Source organism: Schistocerca nitens, chromosome 9 (assembly GCF_023898315.1).
Source record: "Schistocerca nitens isolate TAMUIC-IGC-003100 chromosome 9, iqSchNite1.1, whole genome shotgun sequence".
In the NCBI taxonomy this organism is placed as follows: Eukaryota; Metazoa; Arthropoda; class Insecta; order Orthoptera; family Acrididae; genus Schistocerca; species Schistocerca nitens.
Window position 1 is genome coordinate 420,495,325 of NC_064622.1, and position 27,478 is coordinate 420,522,802.

Consider the following 27,478-nt stretch of genomic DNA (forward strand, 5'->3'; position numbering starts at 1 on the left):
TCCGTATGGCTCACTAGGTCCACCGTACGGAGTGTTGCGTCAGAGATGTTGGTTGTGGTGGAGAAGTGCGATATGCCAGGTCTGGAGCGAACGGGAAGAGGACGAGGCGAGAGGATTGAAGGATGGTGCGTCAAGCAATAAGGGAACCTACAGTGACTCGCTCTGCCATACGAGCAGGTGTACGGATACCAGTCGTTCCAGAAACCATTTGCATACACCTCGCAGTTGCGAATTCGGAATCCAGGCGCCCTTAGCGTGTACTGACGTTAACTGCAACACATCTGCGACTCTGTCCTCACGTGCGCCAAGCCAGAACGACGTAGGCTGCCACAGACCGGCAAAACGCGGTGTTCATTTTGCGGTCGGTTGATAATCGCATATGTGTGTGGACGCAGGATAGTGGACTGTGTAGCTTCATCCACACTGTAGCGCAACACCCCGCCCGCATTACTGGCGTAATGGTCTGCCGGGTCGTAGCATACGATAGCCTTTCCTCTCTGACTACGGTGCGTGGAACCTTAATTGGCCGGTTTTATGTTCATGACATTCTTCAACCCCATGGAGACCTTTCCTACACGGTCTTCCAGGGGCAATTTTCCATCAAGATAATGCTTGTCCACATGCACCTCGTGTTGCTCAAGATTTCCTACATCACGTTTCGACTCTTCCACGGTTGGTCTGCTCTCCGGACTTGTCCCCTGCAGAGCATGTGTGGAACCAACTGAAACGCCAAATGCTGTCATAACGCTCTGTACGTGATTTGGAGCTGGCTGTTCAAGATCTCTGTGCCAGTGTGCCTCAGGAGAAATCAGACGTGTAACGAACTAAATGCCATACCGTGTTGCGGCACGGTGCGATATTTTCATTGTTCCTCAGTGTATGTTTGAAATGTTCGGTATAGGTATGACATTGTTGTAACAAGCATGTACTCTGTATTGCCATTTCAAGACACAGAACATGTTTGTCATAACAATGTTAGGCCTAAAAAGAATACTTCATGGATTAGTTACTGCAGTTGTGGAGTGACAGTTGAATACATATTTTATCACATGAACACGGTCCGAATTTGGCCAAAATCGACAGGCAAACATAAAAAATCAAGTACAGCCTGAAACACTCCAAGCCTAGCCGCCTTGAGGCGTTGCGTCACTTCCAACATAGAGTATTCGCAGTTTTTTTTTTTTGTTAATAATGGGACACAAAATTTTAGTAACTCTATTCAAGTCAGCTACTGGATATAAATGTTAGCTTTTACTATATCTGAGTTAACATTTGCGATTTTTTGTATGCTGTTAACTCTGTGATTATTTATTATTCTAAGGTTGTGGATATTAATTTGGATAGAAGGAGCACATTTGAAATTCGTGTACTTCCGTGTATCTGTAATGAGAGAGGAATGTGAAAAAGCAATATTATTTTGTTGGATGTGAGGTCCGCCAGTTATGCAAAACACCGTTTTTCTCAGTACCCAAACATGTTTCGGCACCACTGTGCCATCATCAGTGGGTTTTCGTTTTTATTTATTCTTTACATTAGGTGTGCATGAATTTTCTGGATCACTCGTGTGTTAATTACTACAGGTAGCTTGTCATGTTTTTGTGTGGCCATTCTCAGTATAATGCTGAGGTGTTGTGATGCACACGTAACTATAACAAGTATTTTTCACAAATATCGTAGCAAAACACTTTTTACTTCACCAGAACACAGTGTGATTGTGAAACCACAATTAGTGGGGAACTGCTGTTCTTCCAAAGAGTACACGAGAGATAAGAAGCAGAGACAAGCCAATTGATAATTTGCGTCCTGCATTTCTAAAAGGCGTTCCATACCGTACCACTCGGTCACCTGGTAACATCGCTTGTACCCCAACACAGCATGATTCCGAATATACAAAAAAAGTTTCTCACGTGGATTCAGCAGCACTCTTAGATCGTTCACGAAATTTTTCTCACTGAATTATTGCAAGAAAACGCTGAACGACAGTATTTCCTTTTGAACTACCGGACCTCTCATTAAACAACAATTGCGTAAAGCGCAGGAAGAAGTCGATAATATCAGAAGGCAGAATTAGTGGCAAACTTTTGAGAATTCAGGGAAAGTTAAACGGCTTCTGTTCAGGGCGTCACTGATTCAATGCTGGGCCGCATGTCAACCTAGTCTCGCGGAAGACTCGGGATGGTTTACAACGGAATGTTGCAAGGATCGTAACAAATAGGTATGCAGACCTTCTAGATAAAATTGGAGGACTTGTATTCGAGAATAAAAATTCATCCAACGATTATCTCGATTTGATATCATTAGAATGATATGAGAGAGATTAAGGCGGATAAGGAGGCATACCGAATATCGTCTTTCTTTCTTTCTGTTCGCAGACGGAATAGGACAGGTAGTAGCTACTGTTGTAAGTAATCCTCCGTTATGCACTGTTGTGGGTGCAGGAAGCTGAAAATTAAATGGGTGATAAGAAATTAGGTCCTCTGCAGAATTGGCGAGGAAAGGAACATGTGGGAATCACCGAGTACAAGAAGGGGCAGGATGACAAGACATTTAAGGCATCAGGGACATCCGTGGTAACTGAGCGGCTCTATACTGCAAAAATTGTAGGGGAAGACAGAGACTGGCAGATATTCAACAGATACTGTAGGACTACGATGCATGTGCTGATATAAAGCGATGGCAAAAGAGAGGAAGCAGTGTCAAACCGCATCCAACAAGCCAGAAGACATGACAAAAAGAGACGAATATTGATGTGGATACAAATACGTGCCCGTTGCAACCTGCAGTTTTGCCGAGTGATAGGAAGTCTGGAATCTGAAGCAACTACGCTGTACAGGACAATGCCTTATTAGTCCATTGTCGTTATAAATACAGGTATTATTGCTTATTCAATTGGCGATGTATCATGGTGATGACTCAGACGTTACAGGTAAGTACGGTTGTGACTGTTTTCTGTCGCAGTGCCGCACGATACGTCGTGACGTATTACCCTGAAAGTGTTATCACTATTCCCTGGTTCAGCATCGTCTCGACACTGAATAACTTCACTTATCGCATCACTAGGAAACCTGCTCGCCTAATAGAACTTTCGGGCTACCGCACAACAGTGACCGTAGTTGCACAACCGTTTCGACATCGTCGCGAGCTTTTTTTTGTGCGGCAGGCAACTATTGCCGGCGACCTGCGTTGCATAACTGTCACGTGTATCAATGTATGTCAGTGAGCTAGCAGCCTTCGTTTCCATTTTCTTCTGTACGGTCTTAACGTGGCATGAAGAAACATTGCAGATTTAAAATTAACATAACATAGGATGCGAATGGAAATCGGCGATGACCTTGTTTAGGGATGAGCCTCTAACATTGGCCTCAAATAATTCACGACAGCCACGGAAAACCTTCACACCAGTTACGTAACGTCTTAAGTAACAGTTTTTGTCATCATCTTCTACAAAGGCGTATTAAGCTGACTGCTCATGCCTACATGCCGAGCCCTTTATAAATCTTCCCATTTTGCCTGCATCATCTTCTGTTCTTCTTCCTTGTGGCCTGTAGTGGTAGAATCTCTTTGGAAATCGCTCATTCTTGTTGTGTGTCATAGCAAGCCTAGATTTACCCCAGTAGGAAATCGAGATGGTACTGCAGCACATATAAAATATTAATTAACTTTAGTAAAACACTTTAATATCGAATACTTAACTTGGATGCAATCCACGTTCACTTGATAACGATATATACTTACTACTGTCGCAGAGTACAAGAATAACTAGTCATATCATTGAAAGGTACTGAATGACAGTTACATGCTGCTCTAACATATTGGAGCAAGTTGTGCTGCGCTGGGACGTAAGTAGTCTTCCAGCAGCGATGGCGTGTGGAACCTCTTGAAGGTGTGTCTTCGCCGACGTTTCTGATTCGTGGCTGCGTCTGATAGCGACTGTCTTTACTTTAGCTTGTGATGAGGTACCAAGTGCCACCTGGGATCTTATTCTTCTAACGAAACTACTTCACCTTAATTAAACCTTATCTCCAGGTACGACAAACTTTGGTTATTTTCACATCTGTGGAGAGGGTCCTAATTGTGTTATTATTCCATCGTTGCATGTCCTAGAAAGAATGAGATTTTCACTCTGCAGCGGAGTGTGCGCTGATATGAAACTTCCTGGCAGATTAAAACTGTGTGCGCCGACCGAGACTCGAACTCGGGACCTTTACCTTTCGCGGGTAAGTGCTCTGAGATTCTGTAAAGTTTGGAAGGTAGGCGACGAGATACTGGCAGAAGTGAAGCTGTGGGGGCCGGGCGTGAGTCGTGCTTCGGTAGCTCAGACGGTAGAGCACTTGCCGGCGAAAGGCAAAGGTCCCGAGTTCGAGTCTCGGTCGGCGCACACAGTTTTAATCTGCCAGGAAGTTTCATATCCTAGAAACTTAATCTTATGATGTCTATTAAATCGTGAATTAAAACTTTTTTTGTTCTGTAGCTTAGCTTTGAATGACTATTTTAATTTGATAGGGTTTCTTCATTCAAAATTAATTACTTATCATTTTTGCTTTATAACTACTTTGTTGGTCTCCTGATATGATCTGGAGATGGAATACTGTTTGCTGTCAATTATCGTATCCTTATACACACTGATTGACCAAAAGACGTTGTTGAATGTGAATGAAACTTTGTACAAATGCACACCGTCGACGGAAGTGTAAATGACTGGAATTACAGTGTTCTCTCGCAGGTAGAAAAGCTACCAGACTGCATTAGATTTGTTCATGGAGTCTGAGACTAGAGAAGGATGATGAAGGAAAGAGGCAGCCCCAAACGAGCCATCCCGGCATATGTCATAAGTGATTTCGTGAAAACCCGGGAAACCTAAGTGAGGATGGCAGGGCGCATGCTTGAACCGTTATTCTCCCGGATACGAGTCCACTGTGCCAACCATTGATCTACGCCGCTCGGTTGTGATCAGGTGTGAAGGCTGCAGAGATGCCGCATTCTCGCTTGAGACAGCGTTCTCAATATTCGTTTGAAATGGCCCTCTTACTGGGCTTCCGTTTGGCCATCAGGTCGAATCGTGAAATATTCAGATATCTAGGTCATTCCGGTGTGACAGCAGCCCAAGCGTTGGACTCCGTGGGAACGTGACAGCTGGCATACTCGTCGTCAAGGTGCCGAGCGACCACGCTTGACCACCACTAGAGAGCATCGCCATATTTTGCATCAAGCATATAGTAAGTCCTTCACATCTGCGCCTGCCTTCCGAGAACAGGTAATGGATACCCTGAAATATTCTGTCATCACGTACCGTTAGTCAGAGACAAGCAGCTGCCTAATTACGGACCCACGCGTAGGCTACCTACAATATCGCGACCAAAGGGAAGCGTTTGGAGAGGTGTCGTGACCGGACAGCATGGGTTGCTGATGAATTGTCCCGCACTGCGTTCAGCGATGAATCACGGTTCTGCACCACCCCGGAGCCCCATCGTCAGCGAGTATCGTGGCGACCTAGGGAGAGGTCCCATTCTTTCAGTATATTGGAGCCGCGCGGTCTAGGGCGTCTTCTCACGGTCCGTGCGGCTACCCCCGTCGGAGGTTCGAGTCCTCCCTCGGGCATGGGTGTGTGTGTTGTCCTTAGCGTAAGTTAGTCTAAGTTAGATTAAGTTGTGCGTAAGCTTAGTGACCGGTGACCTTAGCAGTTTGGTCCCATTAGACCTTACTATAAATTCCCAATTTTCAGTATATTGGAGAGGCACAGCGTTGTCACTCCAGGCGTCATCTGGTAGGGGTCCATCCACTAGGACTTCAGTTCTTGGTTTATATAGAATGAGGGAACGCTGAAGGCACAACGGCACGTCACGGACATGCTGCGTCCTCATGTTGTACCCCTGCCATGCGACAGTATCGTGATGCCATATTTCAACGCCAAGTGCTCGTCCACATATGGCACGTACCTCTATGAATTGTATGTGTGATGTTGGTGGCCAGCACGATCCTCAGACCAGCCCCTGAACCCACACGTATATAATCACATCAGACATTAATTCCGTCGTAGTGCTAATATTCTGGATATGAGGGACCAGTTACAACAGTTTGCGTGCCACTCAGGAGAGGAGACTGTTGTGTCAGCTACTGTAGGAGACAACATTGACACAAACAAGGAAGGAGAGAAGTTGCGATGGCTGGTGGCAGGAATCCAAAATGAGTTTTACTTAACATTTGAGAATTAATTTCCAAAAAGAGAGCCGGCCGCGGTGGTCTCGCGGTTCTAGGCGCTCAGTCCGGAACCGCGTGACTGCTACGGTCGCAGGTTCGAATCCTGCCTCGGGCATGGATGTGTGTGATGTCCTTAGGTTAGTTAGGTTTAAGTAGTTCTAAGTTCTAGGGGACTGATGACCACAGATGTTAAGTCCCATAGTGCTCAGAGCCATTTGAACCATTTGAACCAAAAAGAGAAGGAACTAAACTTCTTGTGGCTCCTGCGTGCTGTTATGTTTATCCACAGGTACTACTCGTAGAACGCAGGTTAAGTATCGTGTTCCTATTACCCAGCATTGATGCTTTGAAAGTCTATGACCGAACTTGGCCCTACAGCGATGGGCGGCTGTTTAAATCAGCGTTGACGGGGGGCACTGAACTTTCTCCTCCTGGATGTGTGGCGCTGCCCAATCTTTCCGTTGGCGCGCGGGTCAGCACCTTTTTGATGCCGTTTCGCGGCGCTGCGCTGGTCGGTGAGCAGTCGATGCTTTACGACTGCGCAGATACAGCGTCTGCATCACAGCCTTTCCAAGCGAATTGGTGCGTGTATCGAGGACAGAGGGGGTACAACGCCATAATGATAAATGGGCTGATACTGCCAAGTTCTTTGTAAATTTGACTCGGTATTGCAATCAGTGAAATAGTGTCACATATCCTCTCCATCTGTGAAGTTTCATTTCGTTTCCTACTCTCCCTCTGGGTCCTTGACTTTTATTGTCAGGAAGTGTATTTTATTCCGCTTTTCTGCAAAAGTGCTATTATGTCGTCTGTTGTTTAAAATATTTCTGTTTTGCTAATGAATTTATCCATTCTGTTATATTTCAACGATCTAGTAGGAGAAAGTGCTATTTTTTTAAATTTTGTTTGTCGCGTAGTTCACCCCTGGCAATGATCTGTTAATGAGAAAACTGTCAAGTTGCACCTCCACGTTACGCAGTAGATCCTCCTATTAACGGCAGGGTAAGCCGTGTCAGCACTCGGAGGAACGCAAGGACGAACCGCAACGCAGTAAGACCACTCACACCAAACCACTGCGGTGATCAAACCAGCCTTCAGGTTGAAACCTTTGCTATATCTCTGCTGGTAACTCATCTTTAGCGTAGAAAATACGACCTACAAATACGCGAGAAACGTATTCTTAATTACTTGTTTTTATTGTGGTATACTGTGTTCTGGTATGTTCAAAAATTATTCCTCACTTTGTTCGCCTCTAGGTTTTTTTAAAATTATTTATTAATGAAGTGTGTATTTCTTTGTTGCATTCACGACCTGCCTCTGCAGCTAGATTCAGTTCTACGCCACTCCTCCCTTTTCTACAAGCATCAAAAAAAGTTTTGCATCACCGTGGTTCCCAGAACTCCTGAAGATAGACGTCGACTGGGGATATTGTATCACAGTCCCTTTAACTGTTCAGAGATGTCACTAAACTGCCTAAAGATGTAAACAATCATGCATGAGAAGCGCCTATTAGATGGAGGGTGTCCGACAGCCGATCAGTTCCAGTCATTCCACCAGGAAGGAGGTACACGGCTCGTGTTGTCTGTAGTTCAGCCATGTCTAGACGATCAATACCGCGGTTCGATGGCTTCCGCGTTGTTAGTTTGTGCCAGAACGGACTCTCAACAAGGAAAGTGTCCAGGCGTCCCGGAGTGAACCAAAGCGATGATGATCGCACATGGAGGAGATACAGAGAGACAGGAACTGTCGGTGACATGCCTCGCTCAGGCTGCAGTGGATGACCGCTACCTACGGATTATAGCTCGGAGGAGCCCTGACAGCAAGACTACCATGTTCAATAATGCTTCTTGTGCAGCCACAGGACGTCGTCTTACGACTCTGTGCGCAATAGGCTGCATGATGCGCAACTTCACTCCCGACGTCCATGGCGAGGTCCATTTTTGCAACCACGACACCATGCAGCGCGATACAGATGGCCCCAACATGCCGAATGGTGGCGTCACGTTCTCTTCACCGATGAGTGTCGCATTTGCCTTCAACGAGACAATCGTCGGAGACATGTTTGGAGCCCACCTGTTCAGGTTGAACGTCTTAGACACACACTGTCCAGCGAGTGTAGCAAGGTGGAGGTTCCCTGCTGTTTTGGGGTGGCATTATGGGCGGCCGACGTATGCCGCTGGTGGTCATGGAAGGCACTGTGACGGCTGTACGGTACGTGAATGCTATCCTCTGACCGATAGTGCAACCATATCGGCAGCATATTGGCGAGGCATTATTCGTCTTCATGGACGATAATTCGCGCCACCATCGTGCACATCTCGTGGATGACTTCCTTCAGGATGACGAAATCGCTCGACTAGAGTCGCCAGCATTTTCTCCAGACATGAACCCTACCGAACATGCATGGGTTGGATTGAAAAGGGCTGCTTATGGACAACGTGACCCACTAACCACTCTGAGGGATCTACGCCTATTCGTCGTTGAGGAGTGGGACAATCTGAACCAACAGTGCTTTCATGAACTTGTGGATATGACTACGAAAGCTTTCCCGGCGTAATAATTGATAATATTCTTCTCGGGTATGCAGCCGGATCATAAGGTCTTCATGACACAATATTTCCGCTGTCCAACTGGCCGCCATCTTCAGGTGAGAGCGCTGGTGCACAATCTCGTCGGAACTGCGAGATTGTGCACCAGCGCTCTCACCTGAAGATGGCGGCCAGTTGGACCGCGGAAATATTGTGTCATGAAGACGTTATGATCCGGCTGCATACCCGAGAAGAATATTATCAACTTGTGGATAGTATGCCACGACGAATACAGGCATGGATCAATGCAATTCAAATGGTTCCGAGCACTATGGGACTTAACTTCTGAGGTCATCAGTCCCCTATAACTTAGAACTATTTAAACCTAACTAACCTAAGGACATCACAGACATCCATGCCCGAGGCAGGATTCGAAACTGCGATGGTAGCGTTCACGCGGTTCCAGACTGTAGCGCATAGAAACGCTGGGCACCCCGGCCGGCGCAAGAGGAAGTGCAGCAATCTGGGCCACCACCTCTGAAGGTCTCGCTGTATGGTTGTACAACAAGCAATGTGTGGTTTTCATGAGCAATAAAAAGAGCGGAAATTCTGTTGATCTCTATTCAAATTTTCTGTACAGGCTTTGGAACTCTCGGAACCGGGGTGATGCTAAACATTTTTTCATGTGTGTAAAATCACATGTTTTCTGCCCTACATCACCTAGTTAGAAAAACATCGTTTAACCGCCAAGAGCTGGTAATAAATAGGTTTTAATTTACAGCCTGTTTCACTCTTCGGATTACTGTTATTGCCAACTCTTGCCGGTTGCACTATGAAGTTTCCAAACACAATTGTGGGGCATCATCTGCCCGAAGATCTTATCTAGCCTTCATTCACTCCCCTTACGTATATTTTGCAGTAATCATATAACAACTAATACTTCTGCGTTTATGAAATAGAGCTATTTAATCTTGTTTCAAGATAGGTGTTTCCATTCACATGGGCGAAATAGTCTTCTCCAGCATGTATTTACAAATCTGTCGAATAGCTCTAATACATATTTCAACATTTCTCTTTTTGTTTTGTCATTCCTGTAGTTCCTTGTTCTTAAAAATTCTTTTGATCTCCTCTTTATTTCAACGATTTTTTTTTTTTTAGTTTGGCAACTTAACAGTTGTGTTTCAAAAATGTAATATTACGTCATAAGCATAGATATTATAGTATGTAGACAGGACTGGCAGCGTTAGTACATAACTGAGCGTTGTAGATGCTGTACCTAATTTACATTGAAATATGATTCTATAGTGAAAGTGACAGCTTCATTGTGGAATGTGATTTTCTTTTGTAATCTATGCCTTGAGTCTCAAATAAAATTAAATAATAATGTCTGAGATTTAGAAAAATAGGCGAAACAGATATCAGGGAACAATTACCTTTCGAACAAGTTGCGAAATAGTCACAGAAAAATATTCTAGTGATCCAGGATGTTTTCAATGTAAAGAAAGATTTAGATATGAAGTTTTTATCGCATTGAGCTCGTGTTAGTAAACTGGATTACTAGTTTCGTCATGACTAAGCTGCCATCTTCAGATTCACACACGTACACTGTAGATCAGAAGATGGCAGCTTAGTTGTGTCGAAGTTAGTAATCCAGTGTAAAAACTTCATATCTGAAGCTTTCTTTAAATTGAATTCATTGATCCACACTTGCACACTGTAGATGTGAAGATGGAAGCTTAGTTCTGTCGTAACTAGTAATCATATCTGAAGCTTTCTTTACATTGAATTCGTTAATCGCTCTCCAGTCAACAATGGCAGGTATGTAATGGAAGTATTTCTTTTGCTATAAATCCACGCACGGACCACAATTATTTATGTAATGACACGATTTGTGTAGTACACTGCATCTGATCAGGTCTGAAGATGGTTATCGTCGACCGAAATTAATAACCTGACTTTTGCCCGTAAATGAATTTATACCAAAAGAAAGATTTGTCTTTTTTATAAATGATGATCCTAAAAACAAAACTGAAATGAAATTAACACGTTTGTGTTATTGGATTATGTTTCTGTTTTAATCGCACCTTGCAGTTTTCGGCGTGAATACACATAAAATTTTTAGTAAGAGTGGGAACGTTGCATCCTCTCTGTTCCACACAAGTTTGAAAATAGCTACGATTTTTTTTCGCTCAACAGCGAGTTTATGGAAGAAACCCTTATCACAAGTTCCGCTGTTAAATGACGCCCAGTTGGTTCTGAGTCGGCTGTTCTGCTGTTTGAGGCGTTGCGTCACTCCTGCACGAATGACAGTAGGTTATTACTGAAGGCCGGCAAATAAGCCTTTCGTAAGCGGGTATTACCCATTCGCGAGGTGACGTGTGCCGCGTGGCCTCCAATGAAATAGCTGAAGTGTTATCTCTTTACAGCTCGTTTGTTCTGGTAACTTGCGTTGTGAGCAGATGCGCTTCAAGGAACCTCGCAGATTACAGTTCTGTTGGACAGTTTCCTTCTTTTGTGCTTTCGACAATATAGTTTTTAGGTGTCTGTACATGACCAAGTAAAAACGGAACGCTTATATCATCGCTTTGTTGCCCCCCTGTCTTTTTGTTTGTGCGTCCGTCTGTTAAAAACCCATTTTCTCAGGAACGGGAAGACATACTAAGCTGAAATTTATGTCATGTCCTAAGGTCTACCTCCTCTTTGAAGTGTAAGAAATTGAAGCTTCTAAGCTTATAAAGTCAAAAGATACGGCCATTTATATCACATATTTTGAAACCCGAAACTCACTCTTCATGTAAATCATGAAATTCTGCTAGACAAGCTCAAGTATTGTGGCATGAGTGGGACAGTGCACAAATGGTTTAATTCGTACCTAACTGGAAGAGTGCAGAAGGTTGAAATAAGTAGTTCTCATAACATGCAAAGATCAGCACATTCCTCAAACTGGGGAACTATCAAGAATGGGGTTCCACAAGGATCAGTCTTGGGTACTTTGTTGTTCTTATTATATATTAATGACTTGCCATTCTATATTCATGAAGAGGCAAAGTTAGTTCTCTTTGCTGATGATACAAGTATAGTAATCACACCTGACAAACAAGAATTAACTGATGAAATTGTCAATACTGTCTTTCAGAAAATTACTAAGTGGTTCCTTGTAAACGGACTCTCACTGAATTTTGATAAGACACAGTACATACAGTTCCGTACAGTGAATGGTATGACGCCATTAATAAATATAGACCTTAATCAGAAGCATATAGCTAAGGTACAATATTCCAAATTTTTAGGTGTGTCCATTGATGAGAGATTAAATTGGAAGAAACACATTGATGATCTGCTGAAACGTTTGAGTTCAGCTACTTATGCAATAAGGGTCATTGCAAATTTTGGTGATAAACATCTTAGTAAATTAGCTTACTACGCCTATTTTCACTCATTGCTTTCATATGGCATCATATTTTGGGGTAATTCATCACTGAGGAATAAAGTATTTATTTCACAAAAGCGTGTAATCAGAATAATAGCTGGAGTCCACCCAAGATCATCCTGCAGACATTTATTTAAGGATCTAGGGATATTCACAGTAGCTTCTCAGTATATATACTCTCTTATGAAATTTGTTATTAACAACCAAACCCAATTCAAAAGTAATAGCAGTGTGCATAACTACAATACTAGGAGAAAGGATGCTCTTCACTATTCGAGATTAAATCTAACTTTGGCACAGAAAGGGGTGAATTATACTGGCACTAAAGTCTTTGGTCACTTACCAAATAGTATCAAAAGTCTGACAGATAACCAACAAGTATTTAAGAAGAAATTAAAAGAATTTCTGAATGACAACTCCTTCTACTCCATAGAGGAATTTTTAAATATAAATTAAGAAAAAAAAGAAAAAAAAACAAAACAAAAATATAAAAAATAAAAAAAATAAAAATAAAAAAATAAAGAAAAACAAAAAACACACAAAAAATGAAGTTGTAATATTAACTTCAGTATGTTGTTAAATTAACCTAATTATGTCATGTATTGGAAAATTCGACTCGTTCCACATCATTACGAAATATCGTATTCATGATCCATGGAACTAGTATTAATCTAATCTAATCTAATCTAATCTTCAGAACCTGTAGGTTACTTTCCTTTGACCTAGAACTGTGAACATTGACGAGAAGGAAGGTTTCACAGTAAAAACAAAGGAAAAAATCCGAAAATTGTGAATTAGTAATTATATCGCAGTAGCGGAACTACTGAAATACGCAGGAGAAAACTTAATAAATAATTTCGAGGCGCTGTTTGAAGAGATTTGGAATACAGAGAAGATTCCGGAGGAATGGAAGACAGCATTGATTCATCCGTTACATAAGAAGGGTGCCAAGACAAATGCAAATAACTACAGAGGTATCTCATTGTTATCAGTGGCCTATAAGATCCTATCCAAGGCACTACAAAACAGGATTGAAAATCAAGTAGAGAAAGAACTGGGTGAATATCAGGCTGGGTTTAGAAAAGGAAGATCATGCAGTGAATAGATTTTCAGTCTACTCTCCATAATACAACTTCGCGCACGCACATCGAAAAATCTAGTAATTACATTCATAGACTTCAAAAAAGCATATGATTCTATTGATAGACCAACCCTGATTAACACATTAGAAGAATTTGGGATTGATGATAAAAGCAGAAGTCTAATCCAGGAAACCCTTACGGGAACAAAATCGCAAGTGAAGTTTTTGGGTAGATTGTCACAACCGCTTGTAATTGGAACAGGTGTTAGACAAGGGGATGGGCTCTCCCCACTGTTGTTTAACATTGTCCTTGAAAAAGTGGTCAGGGAATGGAGAAAGAAGATGGCAGAAGCTGGAGTGAAAAATGGGATAACGTTAGGAAGAAATAAAACAAAAATTGAATGTCTGGCATTTGCTGATGACATGGCAATATTGGCAGATGACATCGAAACAGCAAAGATTCAGATAGAAATGCTGCATGAGATCGCTGAGAAGACAGGTCTACAAATATCGTATGAAAAGACAGAACTGATGATACAGGACAAAACAGACCCAACACAGACATTGCAAACTAAATATGGAATAATTAAGAGAGTTCATAAATTTAAGTATCTAGGGGAATGGATTACACCGACAGGGTTACCAAATGTTTCACTACAGGAAAGAGCAATAAAGATGGAAACGGCGTACCAGCTATGCCGAAATGTATACAATAAAAAGTCGATCTCCATCAATGCCAAGCTCAGGCACTACAATGCGGTAATAAAACCAGGAAGTTTGTATGCGATTGAATGCATCCCACTGAACAGAAAACGTCTGTTGGAGAAATTGGAAATAAAAGAGAGAAAAATACTGAGAAAGATCTTAGGACCTAAAAAGGATGGACAAGATTATAAATTGCGATCCAATAAAGAGTTATACGAGAAAATTGAAAAACTGACAACATCCTTTAAAAAGAGAAGACTAAGTTTCTATGGGCATGTCAAAAGAATGGCACCAGAAAGAACGGCAAAGAAAATCCTGGAATACATGGAAAGCAGAAAGACACAAATTAACTGGCTGAAAGAAGTAAAAGAAGACATTGCAGAAATAAACATTATATCAGAGACAGTTTACAACAGAATGGAATATAGGAATGCCATCAACAAAATACAGGGATTCAAAGACCGAACGCAATCAAAGAAGACGGGAACAACCTGGTCGCAAGAACGTAAAGAAGCCCACTCAGAAAAAATGAAGAAGTACTGGGAAGAACGCAAGAAAAAGCACAAGAAATGACTGATGCTTAGCGTAGTCCAAAGTTGACTGTAACGAATAATAATAATAATCGCAGGAAAAAAATTTCTTTTGTATTCGACTGTCTGTCTGTCTATTAAGACCCCTTTTCCTCAGGAGTGGGATGATGTATCAAATTGAAATTTGTCACCTATTAAGGTCTATGGACTTTTGGCGTCGTAATAAATGTAAACTTATAAGCCAGTGTAATCAAAAGATACGGCCATTTTTATTACATACTGATATCTTGCAGTATCGATATCGATAGTAAGCAAAATCCGTCAAAATTCTCGGTCACCGGGATGAATTAAGTGTCTGTACACATAATTAGCTTTTTACGGAACCCTTGAAGTACAAAACAGAGTTTATGCGTATACACTACTGATTGAAAGTATCCAGACACCCTTGTGTAATGTGGAATTAATCACTGGACCGACCACTATAAAAGAAGGCCGAGAGTATTGTGTTGCCGGTACAGAAACAGCACTCACTGACTTCGAACGTGGTCCAGTCATTGGATGTCACCAGAGGATCAAATTTATCAGCTTTTTTTTTTTTAAAATAGAGGTGGAGCCCCTCCACGCCCACACCGGCATGATGGCCAACACAAAAGGTCTACTGCCATCTCTGCATAAGGGTTAGTATTCACTAAAGTGAGGTGTCGCAGGATGTGGGTGCTGCGATGTTTGCGTACGTCTGGTTAGGATTAACCATTAATACGCGCTCATCTGGAGATAGATTGGTCGAAATCTGACGAAGGGTAGCGGTTTGAAGGGCAGAGGAAAAAAAGTGCCAAGGCAAGAGCCAAGGGAAAAAAACCTCTGCGAAAGTTAGGTCGGGCGGCAAGAGCAGTAGCGGTTGTCTTGCTGCCTGCGATAGGTTGTACAAGGATAGGCTTTGTTAGTAGTGGGTATCATGCATGTCGATACCTTGATGTTGTGCGTTTGTGCTGCTCGGCGGCTGGCGCTGGGTGCTGGTACAGAGTCCTCGTTCAGCGTCCTGCAGCCTGCAACAGTTAGTTTTGTTATCGGTCTTGTGTCCGATGGTCATATACCGGAGGCACAGTGTGAGGGAGTGTTGGCAGATTGTTCGTGCGTCTGTGGGCGAGCTCGTCAGTGTCCCTGCTGTGGCCTGTTGGTCGGCTCTAATAGCAGCTGGTGGTTGCCAGTCAGTGTTGCTGATATGCAGGGGCTTACCGACGTTTGTCGCTGTTTGCGTATGTTAGTTTACCATAGGTGGTTATGCCCTAGCTAGCAGTGTCTTTGGCCGCTTGTGTTTCCACCTGTGGTTGTGATCGTAGTTTCCCAGAGTGAGGATGAAAGGGTTGTTCGAGTGTCTCGAGTTCCTGTATAGTCGTGTGGCGTGTTTTTTGAATACTTCCTTGAGGGTATCAAGGCGGTATTCATGGTGAAGATCCACGGTGCGTGTGTAGCGTGGAGCATTGCTAATGATTCGTAGCACCTTGTTCTGTATGATCTGCAGGCGGCGCAGTCGTGTGGGAGCTGCATATCCCCAGACGGGAGCTGCGTACGTCATCAGAGGTCTAATCAGTGTCGTGTATAAGGACCTCGACACCCTCCTATTCAGTGTGCTTTCCCTGTTGAGCATTGGGTAGTGTTTGAGCCTCGCGTGCGCTCGGTTGGCAACGTATTCGATGTGGTCCCCCCATGTAAGTTTCCGGTCCAGCCAGACACCAAGGTATCTTTCTCTCGGAAACGTATTGGGCGTGTATGTAGTGTTATCGGTCTACAGTGTTGGTGTTTGCGCAGTAGTTTCGGTCTGCGTGTGAACAGAACTGCTTCGCACTTGTCGACGTTTACTTTAATACGCCATCGCTCCAGCCAAGGCTCAGCTGTTCTGAGTGCTGTCTGTATTCGTGAGTTGATGTTCGACGGTTTCCAGTCTTGCGCGAGGATGGCTGTGTCATCCGCGTAGACGGCTAACGTCGTGTTTCGTGTCGCTGGGAAGTCATTAATGTACAGGTTAAACAAGATGGGCCCTAGGATGCTTCCTTGGGGTACTCCAGCTTGGATACCGTGTTGTGTTGATTGTTTATCCTGCACGTTAGTGTTGAAACATCTGTTCGTGAGATATGAGTGTATGAGACGTACGAGTCCGTCCGGGAAACCAGCTTCGCTTAGTTTGCGTATGAGTCCGTTGTGCCAGAGACGATCGAAAGCCTTTTCGATGTCTAGGAACACGGCCCCTGTGGCTTTGTTCATGTTGTAGCCGTGTGTTATATGTTCGACTACGCGGAGGAGTTGTTGTGTTGACGAGTGGTGATTCCTAAAGCCGAATTGCTCCGGTCTTAGGGTGTCGTTGGCGATGCAATGCCTAGTGATACGTTTTAGTATTACCTTCTCAACAATCTTGCTGAGCGAGCACAGCAGACTGATGGGTCGGTAATTTTGTGGGAGGGAGTGGTCTTTCCCTGGCTTCCTGAACATCAGGACCTTGGCCGCCTTCCAAAAGTCAGGGAAGTGTTGGTGTGTCAGGATGGCATTCGTTATGTGTGCGAGGTATTCTACGGCTTTATCCGTGAACTCCTGGAGGACACGGTTTTGAATGCCATCAGGCCCAGGGGCTTTTCTAGCGTTGGTGTGCTTGATAGCCCATGTGACTTCATTTGTGCTAGTACGTCTTATTTCGTTGCGCGAGGGCTGGGCTACAAGTCGTGTAACATCCTGGTCCGTTTCAAGTGTGAATGCTGGGTCTGAAGGAACCAGATTCGGCATGAAAGACGCTGCAAGTGTTGTGGCCATAAGCTCTGCCTTCTCCGTCGCGGAGTAGGCTGGGCCGTCTGGTCCTTGTAACGTGGGAATGTAATGTTTCTCCCTGGTGAAGTGTCTGGCCAACTGCCACACGCCAGGACGTGTGGTATCCAGCCCAGCGAGTTTCTGTCCCCATTGTTCGTTTCTGAATGTTTGAATTTTATTCCGTATTATGCCCTGGAGTGTGTTGACGTGCAGTTTATAGAACGGGCGCCTGGTACGCTGCCAGTATCTCCTGAGGCGGTTCCTCATTGAGATAAGGCCCAGGATTTCCTGGGGCAGGGCCGTCAAGTGTTGTCTTGGTGTTGTAAATGGAATGGCGCCATTTCATATCAGCGACATTTCACCTCTTCTAAAGCTGCCCAAGCCGACTGTTGATGTGACTGTGAAGTGGAAAAGCGAATGTACAACGACAGCTTTATCAGGACTAAATGTACTGACACAGCTGTATCAGGACTAAATGTACTGACAGGAACAGTAGACCATACCGGAAGACACACAGTTTTTTTGTTTGTCTTGATAGCATAGTTTTTTTGGACAAAATTACCAGGTTTGCATAGCCGTTTTCAGAATTTACAATAGAAGTAAAAGAGGGAAAAATTACGATCTACTACATCAAGAGGTCAAAAAGCAAAACAGAAAGTATGATATAAACATGATGTACCTATCTTTATGCTGCACTGCAACAAGCCATAAAAATGAAAAAATAACACGAGTCAAAGTTGCCATGCATGCTTCAACCAGTATAATTTGCTGAATTCGGAAAACTAACAAAGTTTGTATGGTCAAATATAAAATATTTTGCTTACTGCATACAAGTGAGAACATATTTAAGAACTGTATTTTAAATAAACCTTCTTTTAATTACTTTGCACAGTTATCTGTACGTTATGCATGCGTCAATGAACTCTAGGACAGAACTTGCATACTGTGTATACTGGTTGAAACATGCATGGCAACTTTGACTCGTGTCATTTACACATATCTATGACTTGCTGCAATGCATCAGAATGATAAGTGTAACACGTTTATGTCAAAATTTCTGCTTTCTAACCTCTTGATGTAGCAGACAGTAATCATTTCTTATAATTTCTGTTTTCCCGTCTAACCTCTTGATGTAGCAAACAGTAATGATTTTTTCTTTTATTCTCGTTGAAGATTCTGAGGATGGCTGTTGCGTAGCCGAAATCGGTAATATTGTTCAAAAATTATCGATCAAGGCAGTTAAATAAAAAACTATGTAAAGCTCTGTACAGGGAGTTAAAAGGGATGGAGTGCAATGGTCGAACCGCTCCTCATAAGCCACACATTTCAGCAGTCATTGCTAAGCGAAGCTTAAGGTCGTCTAAAAGAGCGACGCCATTGGAGAGCTGATGACTGGAAACGCTACACCTTGTAGCAGTCCGATGGAAGGGTTTGTTTAGCGAACGCCTGGTTACCCGCCATTATATGGAGTGCCAAGACTAAAGGGCGGAGGAGTTGGGCGTGGTTGTGGGTGTTTTCCTCGAGACGGGGTATGGCCCCCTTATTGCGCTTAGGAAAATGTTTAAGGTGGAAGAATGGGAACACATTTTACACTATTGCGTACTGCGTGCAGAAGATGAATTGTTCGGAGACAATGCCTTCAAGTAGCGTTTGTGAGGCAATTGTCTGTGGACAAGAATACTCCTGAAATTGACTCCCTTGCCCAGACTCTCGACTTGAACCCAGTGGAATACTTTCCTGTTGAGTTAGGTTGACTTCTCGCTCCGGACCCCAGTGCCCATCTTCGGTACCTTATAAGCATTAGGGACTTAACGAAGAACTGGCTGACATTTTACGATGGACGTTATGGGACCTTACTCAAAGTGTCGCCAGCGGAGTTCAAATTTCTAAAATTGTGGTAAGACCTTATGGGACCAAACAACTGAGGTCATCGGTCCCTAAGCTTACGCACTACTTAATCTAACGTAAAATAACTACGCTAAGGACAAGACGCCTTCAGACCGCGCGGCTACCCCACGCGGCCAGCGGGGTTTAGGCCGTTTTAAAAGCGAAGGGTGGACATACCCCGTATTAATGCCTGCTAATAGATGCCCGGATAGTTTTGCCCATGTAATTTATATATTTGCCGCCATGTGCGTCATTTAACAGTTGAGACACTTGTACATGTATCGTGTGTACTCCCGCGTATGCTTACTGTCTTGTTTATTGAGCAGACGTACTTTTCGAGGACCAGTCATTATAAATCATTATTGAACCTTGTATGAGAAGATTAAGTAAAGCTGTCCCCAACCTGAATTTGGTTTTGGACCTTTGTAGTGCTTTACTAAGCATAGTTGTATGGGAGGTCGTATCCGCACATTAGCCATTTGTTAGGGTTCCGACGCTATACAGTGGACTCCAAGTCAGGGGGCAACTTTACATTTTTCACACGTCAAAATCATTGCTAGAAGTGGAAGAAAGAGTAAGAGGCAGAGAAAGTTCTCAGATCTCTTTGTCCTTCTTTATGGGGTGAGGGGGGGGGGGGGGTGGGGGGGGGGGGGCGGAGCTGTCAGCGGTACAACACTCCGTTCTTCAGTCAAGAGCATTCTTCAAAATATAAAAGAGATGGGGAAAAATATGAGGACAGTTTTTCGTTTTTAAATTAAAAAGATTAAACGTGGACAGCTAAAACGACGATAAATAGGTTCAATTTAAAAAAACACAGTTGCAACGTTGTGATACTGTTTCCTGAAAAGTCTGAAGGACCTGCACCGGGTGAGAAGTATTGTGGAGGGAGAGAATGTGTACCATAGGGTTGAGGGGTGTGAATAAAAGATAGGGGTCTGTTAGGAAGGAAAACAGTAGAGATGTAGGTAGGAGTCAAGGTGAATAGTTGGAATACGCAGTGTGGTAAGAAGCGCGGTGTGGTGTAGTGTGGTATGCGGGTAGGGTAGTGTTACAAGAGGCAAAGGACAGGGATGGATAGAGAGCAAATAAGAGAGAGGAGCCGTGATGTGGATTGGGATGGATGGGGAAGAGATAGAGTTGGTGGAAGGGCTAGATATCGTGGTGGATTTCACCTTCTGGGAGAGGGAGGTGGTTGAAGTTGTGTTGGGGCAGGAGGTTTATAGCCAAAGGTGTGTGTGTGCGTTTTTGGTCGTGAGAGGGAAGACAATGGGGTTATTGGAATCTAGTTTGCGGAGAGTATGGGAGATACGGAGCTGATCGATGTGGGGGAGAAGGCGTGGAAATTTATTTAGATGAGATGGTAGAGGATACATGTGGGGGAAGGTAAACGGATGCGGAAAGCGAGACGTAAAGGATTCATAGAACTTTGGTGCAGCGAAAATTCATAAAACATTTGCACAGCAGGGGATGGATCAGATCAGGGTTTTGTAGATGTGGAGAATAGTAGAGGGCGTGATCCCGAAGTTCGGCCTGTCAGAAGTTTCAGTGATTTTAGTTTAATGAGGGCTTTCTTTTGGGTAGTTAGTAGGTGAGGTTTCCACGTCAGTTGCCGGTCGACGGTTAGTCCATGATATTTCAGTGTCTTAGTTAACGGGACAAGACGGTAGTAAATGGTAAGGCAGAAGTCATGGAGGCAGAAGGTGCGGGTTTTGGAGATGTGGGTCACGAGGAGCTATTGGTGACACCAAAAGAAACTGACTGAAGTGGATTTGGAGGGATCATTAGGATTTCTGGAGTGCAGGGTAGAGGGCGAGGAAGGCGGTGCCATCAGCATACTGAAGGATATGGGCGGGGGGGGGGGGGGGAAGGGGAGGGGGTTGGGCGCTCGGTAGTGCAGACGAGATAAACAAGAAAAGACGGACCCTTGGGGCACTCCTGCAGTGGGACAGAATGTACAAGCATTGTTATGTTTCTCAAATCTCGGAGCTTTAGACTTTTAGTATCGCATTTCCTTACTTAGCTATCAAGCGAGACGAGAAAAGCTGTTAAAGAAACAGAAAATTACTAAGTGGCATTTAATTAATATTCGAGGGCGTGCTGAAAAGTAATGTCTCCGAATCTTTACGTGATAAATCTTTAAGCTCTTTATATAAAACAAACATTATTAAGATTCTATTTCTTTAGCCCTCATGTCTATTTATTTGCAGCCATCTTCAGTGGAGTGCTCCGAATTGTAGCGTGTAACATGATAGTGTGTAACGTAACTACGACAGTCTGTGAGAAACAGCTTGCTGTAATAGAGTCCCGTATTCGAAGACGCTTCTACACTTCGAGCACCCTCTCCTTCGGATAGACAATGTCAGACCACACACGAGTGCTGTTGCACCTTGCAACAATACGAGGCCTTCGGTTCACCGTCATCGATCATCCTCCATACAGTTCCGAGCTGGTTCTATGCGATTTTCATACGTTTCCAAAACTCAAAAAACACCTTCGAGGTCTTCTCTTTGGCAGTGATGAAGCGGTGCAAGCAGAGGTGAGATTGTAGCTCCATCAACAAACTCAAACATTCTAGTGATGGTATCAACAAACTGGTCCCACGTTGGAAGAAATGTACAGGATGACTATGTTGAGAAATAAATTTGAATGATGAATAAAGATGTAGAATGTTGATAACGTTTGTTTTATTTATAAAGCGTTAAGAATTTTCACATTAAAAATTCGGGGACATTACTCACTAGAACGACCTCGTAATACAACATGTTCGAAATACCTTAGCGTAGTAATTGAAACACTGAGGACGACAGTGAGACTTATGCCAAAAACAAGAAGCACTTCATGCTTTTGCAGGGAAAAATTAATTAAATTAAAGAAGAAAAACCCATCTAGTTGAATAAGGTCTCTACGAATTACTGACAATTTTGCCACTGCTAAAGTGAGATTTTAATAGCACATCTTGAAAAAACTGTTTAAGTTTAAGCTGTATTGGACTACCATAGCAAGTAGGTCAACGTAATGTGGAGTAATGAAAGTCACTTTTCCCTCTGTTATTGTAATTATGTATATCATTGTTCCTTTTGGACTGTAGTGGATCATTTACAACACATTTCGGGATGGAATAAATATATTGTGAAGCAGTAATCATAATGCCCAAAAATTTAAACAGATGTCTACAAGATGATCGTGGCTGAGCACCACATATTATTCATACAGCACGTTTTTTTTAACAACGAAGACATTCTTTCTTAAATATGAGTTACCCCAGAATACTATTCCATACGACATTACTGGCTGAAAATTCGTAAAATATGTCAGCTCACTGATGTGTCACTCCCGAAGATTTGTATAATTCTTGGTGCAAATGTGGTTGAAATAAGTTGTTTTAGGAGTTCCAAAACGTGCTTTTTCCAGTTTAAATTATCATCAGTATGGGCAGCTAATAATTTTGAAGCTTCCACCGTATTTATTATTTCCTCACCATCTGTTACACTTAACTTCTAGTACCCCTAGATTTGCAGAACTGAATGTGATGCGTCTTTTCAAAATAGAGGGTGATACTGTAGGCAGAAAACTAGTCAATGATAGTTTTAAGAACATTGTTTACAATTTTTTCTGTTTCTGTACGTATGCTTGAATTGATTAAAATTTAGTGTACATGACAAAGGAACTGATTCTGCTTGTTATTAGACGGAACATCGTTTACAAGAAACAACAGTAGACCTAAGACTGAACCTTGGGGAATCCCATTCGTGATTTCTCCCCAGTCAGAATCATGTCACCAGACTATTTTGGTTGAAAAACTACGTACAACTTTCTGCATAATTTTGGGTAGAACTGACATTATCTTGGCTATACCATCAATCCCATAAAACTTCAATTTATCTTGGAGAATACTGTGATTCACACAGTCAAATGCCTTAGATAGATCGCAGAAAATGCTGGCTGGTGCTATTTTAATATGTAATGCTTGTAAAATTTGGTTAGCGTGTAAATAACATTCATAGTAGAGCAACTCTTCTGAAAACCAAACTGTGAGTTTATGAGGGCATTAATGTTTCTAAAGTGAAACACTATTCTAGAATACATCAGCTTCTCAAAGATTTTGGAACATGATCGTTTGATCATTTGCGGATAGTAGAGTATTGAAGCCATTTCTACGCTACTGGCCATTAAAATTGCTACACCACGAAGATGACGCGAAATTTAACCGGCAGGAATAAGATACTGTGATATGCAAATAATTAGCTTTTCAGAGCACTCACGCAAGGTTGGCGCCGGTGGCGACACCTACAACGTGTTGACATCAGGAAAGTTTCCTACCGATTTCTCATACACAAACAGCAGTATCCCGGCTATGCCTGGTGAAATGTTGTTGTGATGCCTCGTGTAAGGAGGAGAAATGCGTACCATCAGGTTTCCGACTTTGATAAAGGTTTATCGTATCGCGACATTGCTTCTCGCGTTGGTCGAGATCCAATGACTGTTAACAGAATATGGAATTGGTGGGTTCAGGAGGGTAATACGGAACGCCGTGCTGGATCCCAAGAGCCTCGTATCACTAGCAGTTGAGATGACAGGCATCTTATCGGCATGGCTGTAACGGATCGTGCAGCCACGTCTCGATCCCTGAGTCAACAGATGGGGACGTTTGCAAGACAACAATCATCTGCACGAACAGTTCGACGACGTTTGCAGCAGCGTGGACTACTAGCTCGGAGACCATGGCTGCAGTTACCCTTGACTCTGCGTCACAGACAGGAGCGCCAGCGATGGTGTACTCAACGACGAACCTGGTTGCACGAATGACAAAACGTCATTTTTTCGGATGAATCCACGTTCTGTTTGAAGGATCATGATGGTCGCATCCGTGTTTTGGGACATCGCGGTGAACGCACATTGGAAGCGTGTATTCGTCATGGCCATACTGGCGTATCACCCGACGTGATGGTATAGGGTGCCATTGGTTACACGTATCTATCACCTCTTGTTCGCATTGACGGCAGTTTGAACAGGGGACCTGTGGCTCTACCCTTCATTCGATCCCTGCGAAGCCCCTCATTTCAGCAGGATAATGCACGACCGCATGTTGCAGGTCCTATACGGGCCTTTCTGGATACAGAAAATGTTCGACTGCTGCCCTGACCAGCACATTCTCCAGATCTCTCACCAATTGAAAACGTCTTGTCAATGGTGGCTGAGCAACTGGCTCGTCACAATACGCCAGTCACTACTCTTGATGAACTGTAGTATGGTGTTGAAGCTGCATGGGCAGCTGTACCTGTACACGCCATCCAAGCTGTGTTTGACTCAATGCCCAGGCGTATCAAGGCCGTTATTACGGCCAGACGTTGTTGTTCTGGGTACTGATATCTCAGGATCTTTGCACCCAAATTGCGTGAAAATGTAATCACATGTCAGTTCTCGTATAATATATTTGTCCAATGAATACCCCTTTATCATCTACGTTTCTTCTTGGTGTAGCAATCTTAATGGCCAGTAGTGTATCTGTTGATCTTTAAGCCGCAGGTGATATTTTGTTTTTAGCACTGGGCACGTCATCTATGTAGATGTTTAAAAGAGGCGGAGACTGCGCATATCTTTGTCTAACTCCCTTGTTCTTGCTAACTTTTGAGGCAAGTTATATGCGTCTTCGTGTGTTTTTCTAAGTTTGACTAATCTCTTGTACGAGAGCAGCGACTCTTACTTGCACGTCCTCTTGGTTTTGGCCGACAGGTGCTGGAGTGCCATGCGTTTATCTGCAAGCGCGAGATGGCGGCGAACGCGCTGGTGCGGTGCTGCTTCCACGCGTACGCCGACTCCTCGTACGCGCGGCACATCGATGGGTCCGGCGGCGGCAGCGCGTACGGCACGCTGCGCTCCACTCAGGGAGGAGACTCCGGCCCGGGGGGCGGCGGGGGCGGCGCCGGCAACAGCGACTCGTGGCGGCGCAGCACCCTGTCTCTGAACCACCACTCCAGCGCGGGGGCGGGCGGCACGCTCACGTCTAACGCCTCCGCGGCCAGCGCGCTCTCCGGAGCCACCGATGACGTCAGCATCTACAACGGCGACGAGAACCACAAGGTGCGTCACCGCTAATCTCTTACATATGGGTTACACACTCTACGCCTTCTGGCCACGAGTGGCCTACCGGGACCATCCGACCGCCGTGTCATCCTCAGAGGAGGATGCGGATAGGAGGGGCGTGGGATCAGCACACAGCTCTCCCGGTCGTTATGATGGTATTCTTGACCGAAGCCGCTACACTTCGGTCTAGTAGCTCCTCAATTGGCATCACGAGGCTGAGTTAGCCCCGAAAAATGGCAACAGCGCATGGTGGCCAGGATGGTCACCCATCCAAGTGCCGACCACGCCCGACAGCGCTTAACTTCGGTGATCTCACGGGAACCGGTGTATCCACTGCGGCAAGGCCGTTGCCTACATGGATTACACACTGATCAGAAAAGTATTTTACGAGGGACTTTCGATAAGTAATGCGGCACTTTTGTTTCCTGAAAGCAGGTTGGTTTTATTCAGAATTACGCCATATTGTTCCTTACTCTTTTGGCTACGAAATCCTATTTTTCAACATAATCTCTGTTCAATGCGACGGCCTTACGCCAATTTACTGAGTGGGCCTGCATGCCCGAGTGGTACCACTCTATTATTCGACGTCGGAGCCAACGTCTCGCTGCGTCAATAAACTCTCCATCGTCCACTACCCGCAGAGTGCGTCTTTCATTCGGGCGAACAAATGGAAGTCGGAAGGTGCGAGTTCCGGACTGTTGGATGGATGGGGAAGAACACACCTTTGAGTACTGCAGCTTGTGCGTCAGCATTACCGACATAGAGGTCCAGTTCAGAAGCGAGTCTGCCGATCACCTCGAATGCGAATGTCGTACTTTCCAGCGTTGTAGCAGCTGGCCGGCGCACGGGAGGTCGGACGGGTTTTTGCTACCTTGTTCCGATGATGAAAAACGCCTCTACCAAAGACTCGCCGTGTTTTTGTTCACTGCCATGTCTCCGTAGACATTCTGTAGGCGCCTATGAATAGCTACGGTGCTGTCCGGCAAAAGAAAGTCAATGACAGTTCTTTGCTTGGAACGCAGTACGTTACAGTCGTCATTTTGAAGGCTGTATCTAGCGCCACCAGATATCGGAACTTCATGCAACCATCGGGGTTCAAGCGGGAATAATCCACGAAACTGGACAACAAAGTCAGCATTTTCTCCACAGAAAGTGGCCAAGAAAAAAATGTGTTGATTTATTATTCAACGTCCGTCGTATTTCTTGCTTTGCTTTATCTTTATAGCTATCGAAGATCAACACAAAAATTTCAAATTGTTCTCTTTTTTTCTTTCAATATACTTTCACCAAACTTTTAGCAGTGTTGAATGGACTACACTTTTTGAAATTCTGAATGTAGTAACGATAAAATACAGGGAGCGACGGGTTATCTACCACTTACACAGAAACAAGACTGCACTTAGGAGGGCTATTTTCTCAACATCTGATTGGTCGCGAAGTGGAAATTGCATTGAAAATCATAACTGTTTCATTACCTAGGCCGCGCGGGGTAGCCGTGCGGTCTATGGGGTCTTGCCACGGTTCGCGCGGCTCCTCCCACCGGATATTCGAGGCCTCCATTGAGCATGGGTATGTGTGTTGTCCTTAGCTTAAGTTAGTTTAAGTTAGATTAAGTAGTACGTAAGCATAGGGAGCAATGACCTCAGCAGTTTGGTGCCATAGTTCTTACCACAAATTTCCAAAATATTCATTACCAGTCAAAAGCTACACCTTCTAGTTGCTATTCTACGCTAGCTCTTTATTCTCGCGAAGTAATGAGTGCTACATACGGGCGACCTCAAACTGATTCCATATTTGTAGACTGCCGGAAGCCCATTGACACCGTTCCTCACAAGAGACCCCTAATCAGATTGCTTCCCTGTGGAGCGCCACTTCAGCTGCGCGACTGAATTCGACATTTCCTCTCGGAAAGGTCACAGTACGTAGCAGTCGACAGAAAATTATGTAGTAAAACAGAAGTGATATGCGACGTTCCCCAAGGGAGTATTATAGGCTTCCTGCTGTTCCTAATTTAAACGATGTAGATCACAATATGAGGAACCTCTTAACTTGTTTGCAGATGGTTCTGTCATTTACCGTCTTATAAAGTGATCAGAAGATCAAAACAAATTTCAAAATGATTTAGACAAGATATTTGTTTGGTGCGAAAAGTGGCAGTTGACCCCAAATAAAGAAAAGTATGCCGTCATTCAAATGGGTACTACAAGAAATTCATTACATTTCAGTTGCGCGGTAAATC

General features: G+C 43.9%; 1 protein-coding gene and 1 pseudogene across 2 annotated transcripts in view; one reads left to right on the top strand and one right to left on the bottom strand.

Moving 5' to 3' along the window:
- LOC126203219 (IQ motif and SEC7 domain-containing protein 2) overlaps positions 1-27,478 on the top strand; it is a 113,851-nt gene that overhangs the window by 28,976 nt on the left and 57,397 nt on the right. For both annotated transcript variants that reach the window (XM_049937463.1, XM_049937464.1), the window contains exon 2: positions 24,889-25,236. In XM_049937463.1, the coding sequence (XP_049793420.1) occupies positions 24,889-25,236 (348 nt within the window). The remainder of the gene's footprint in view (positions 1-24,888; positions 25,237-27,478) is intronic.
- On the bottom strand, positions 25,474-25,591 carry LOC126204880 (5S ribosomal RNA; annotated as a pseudogene).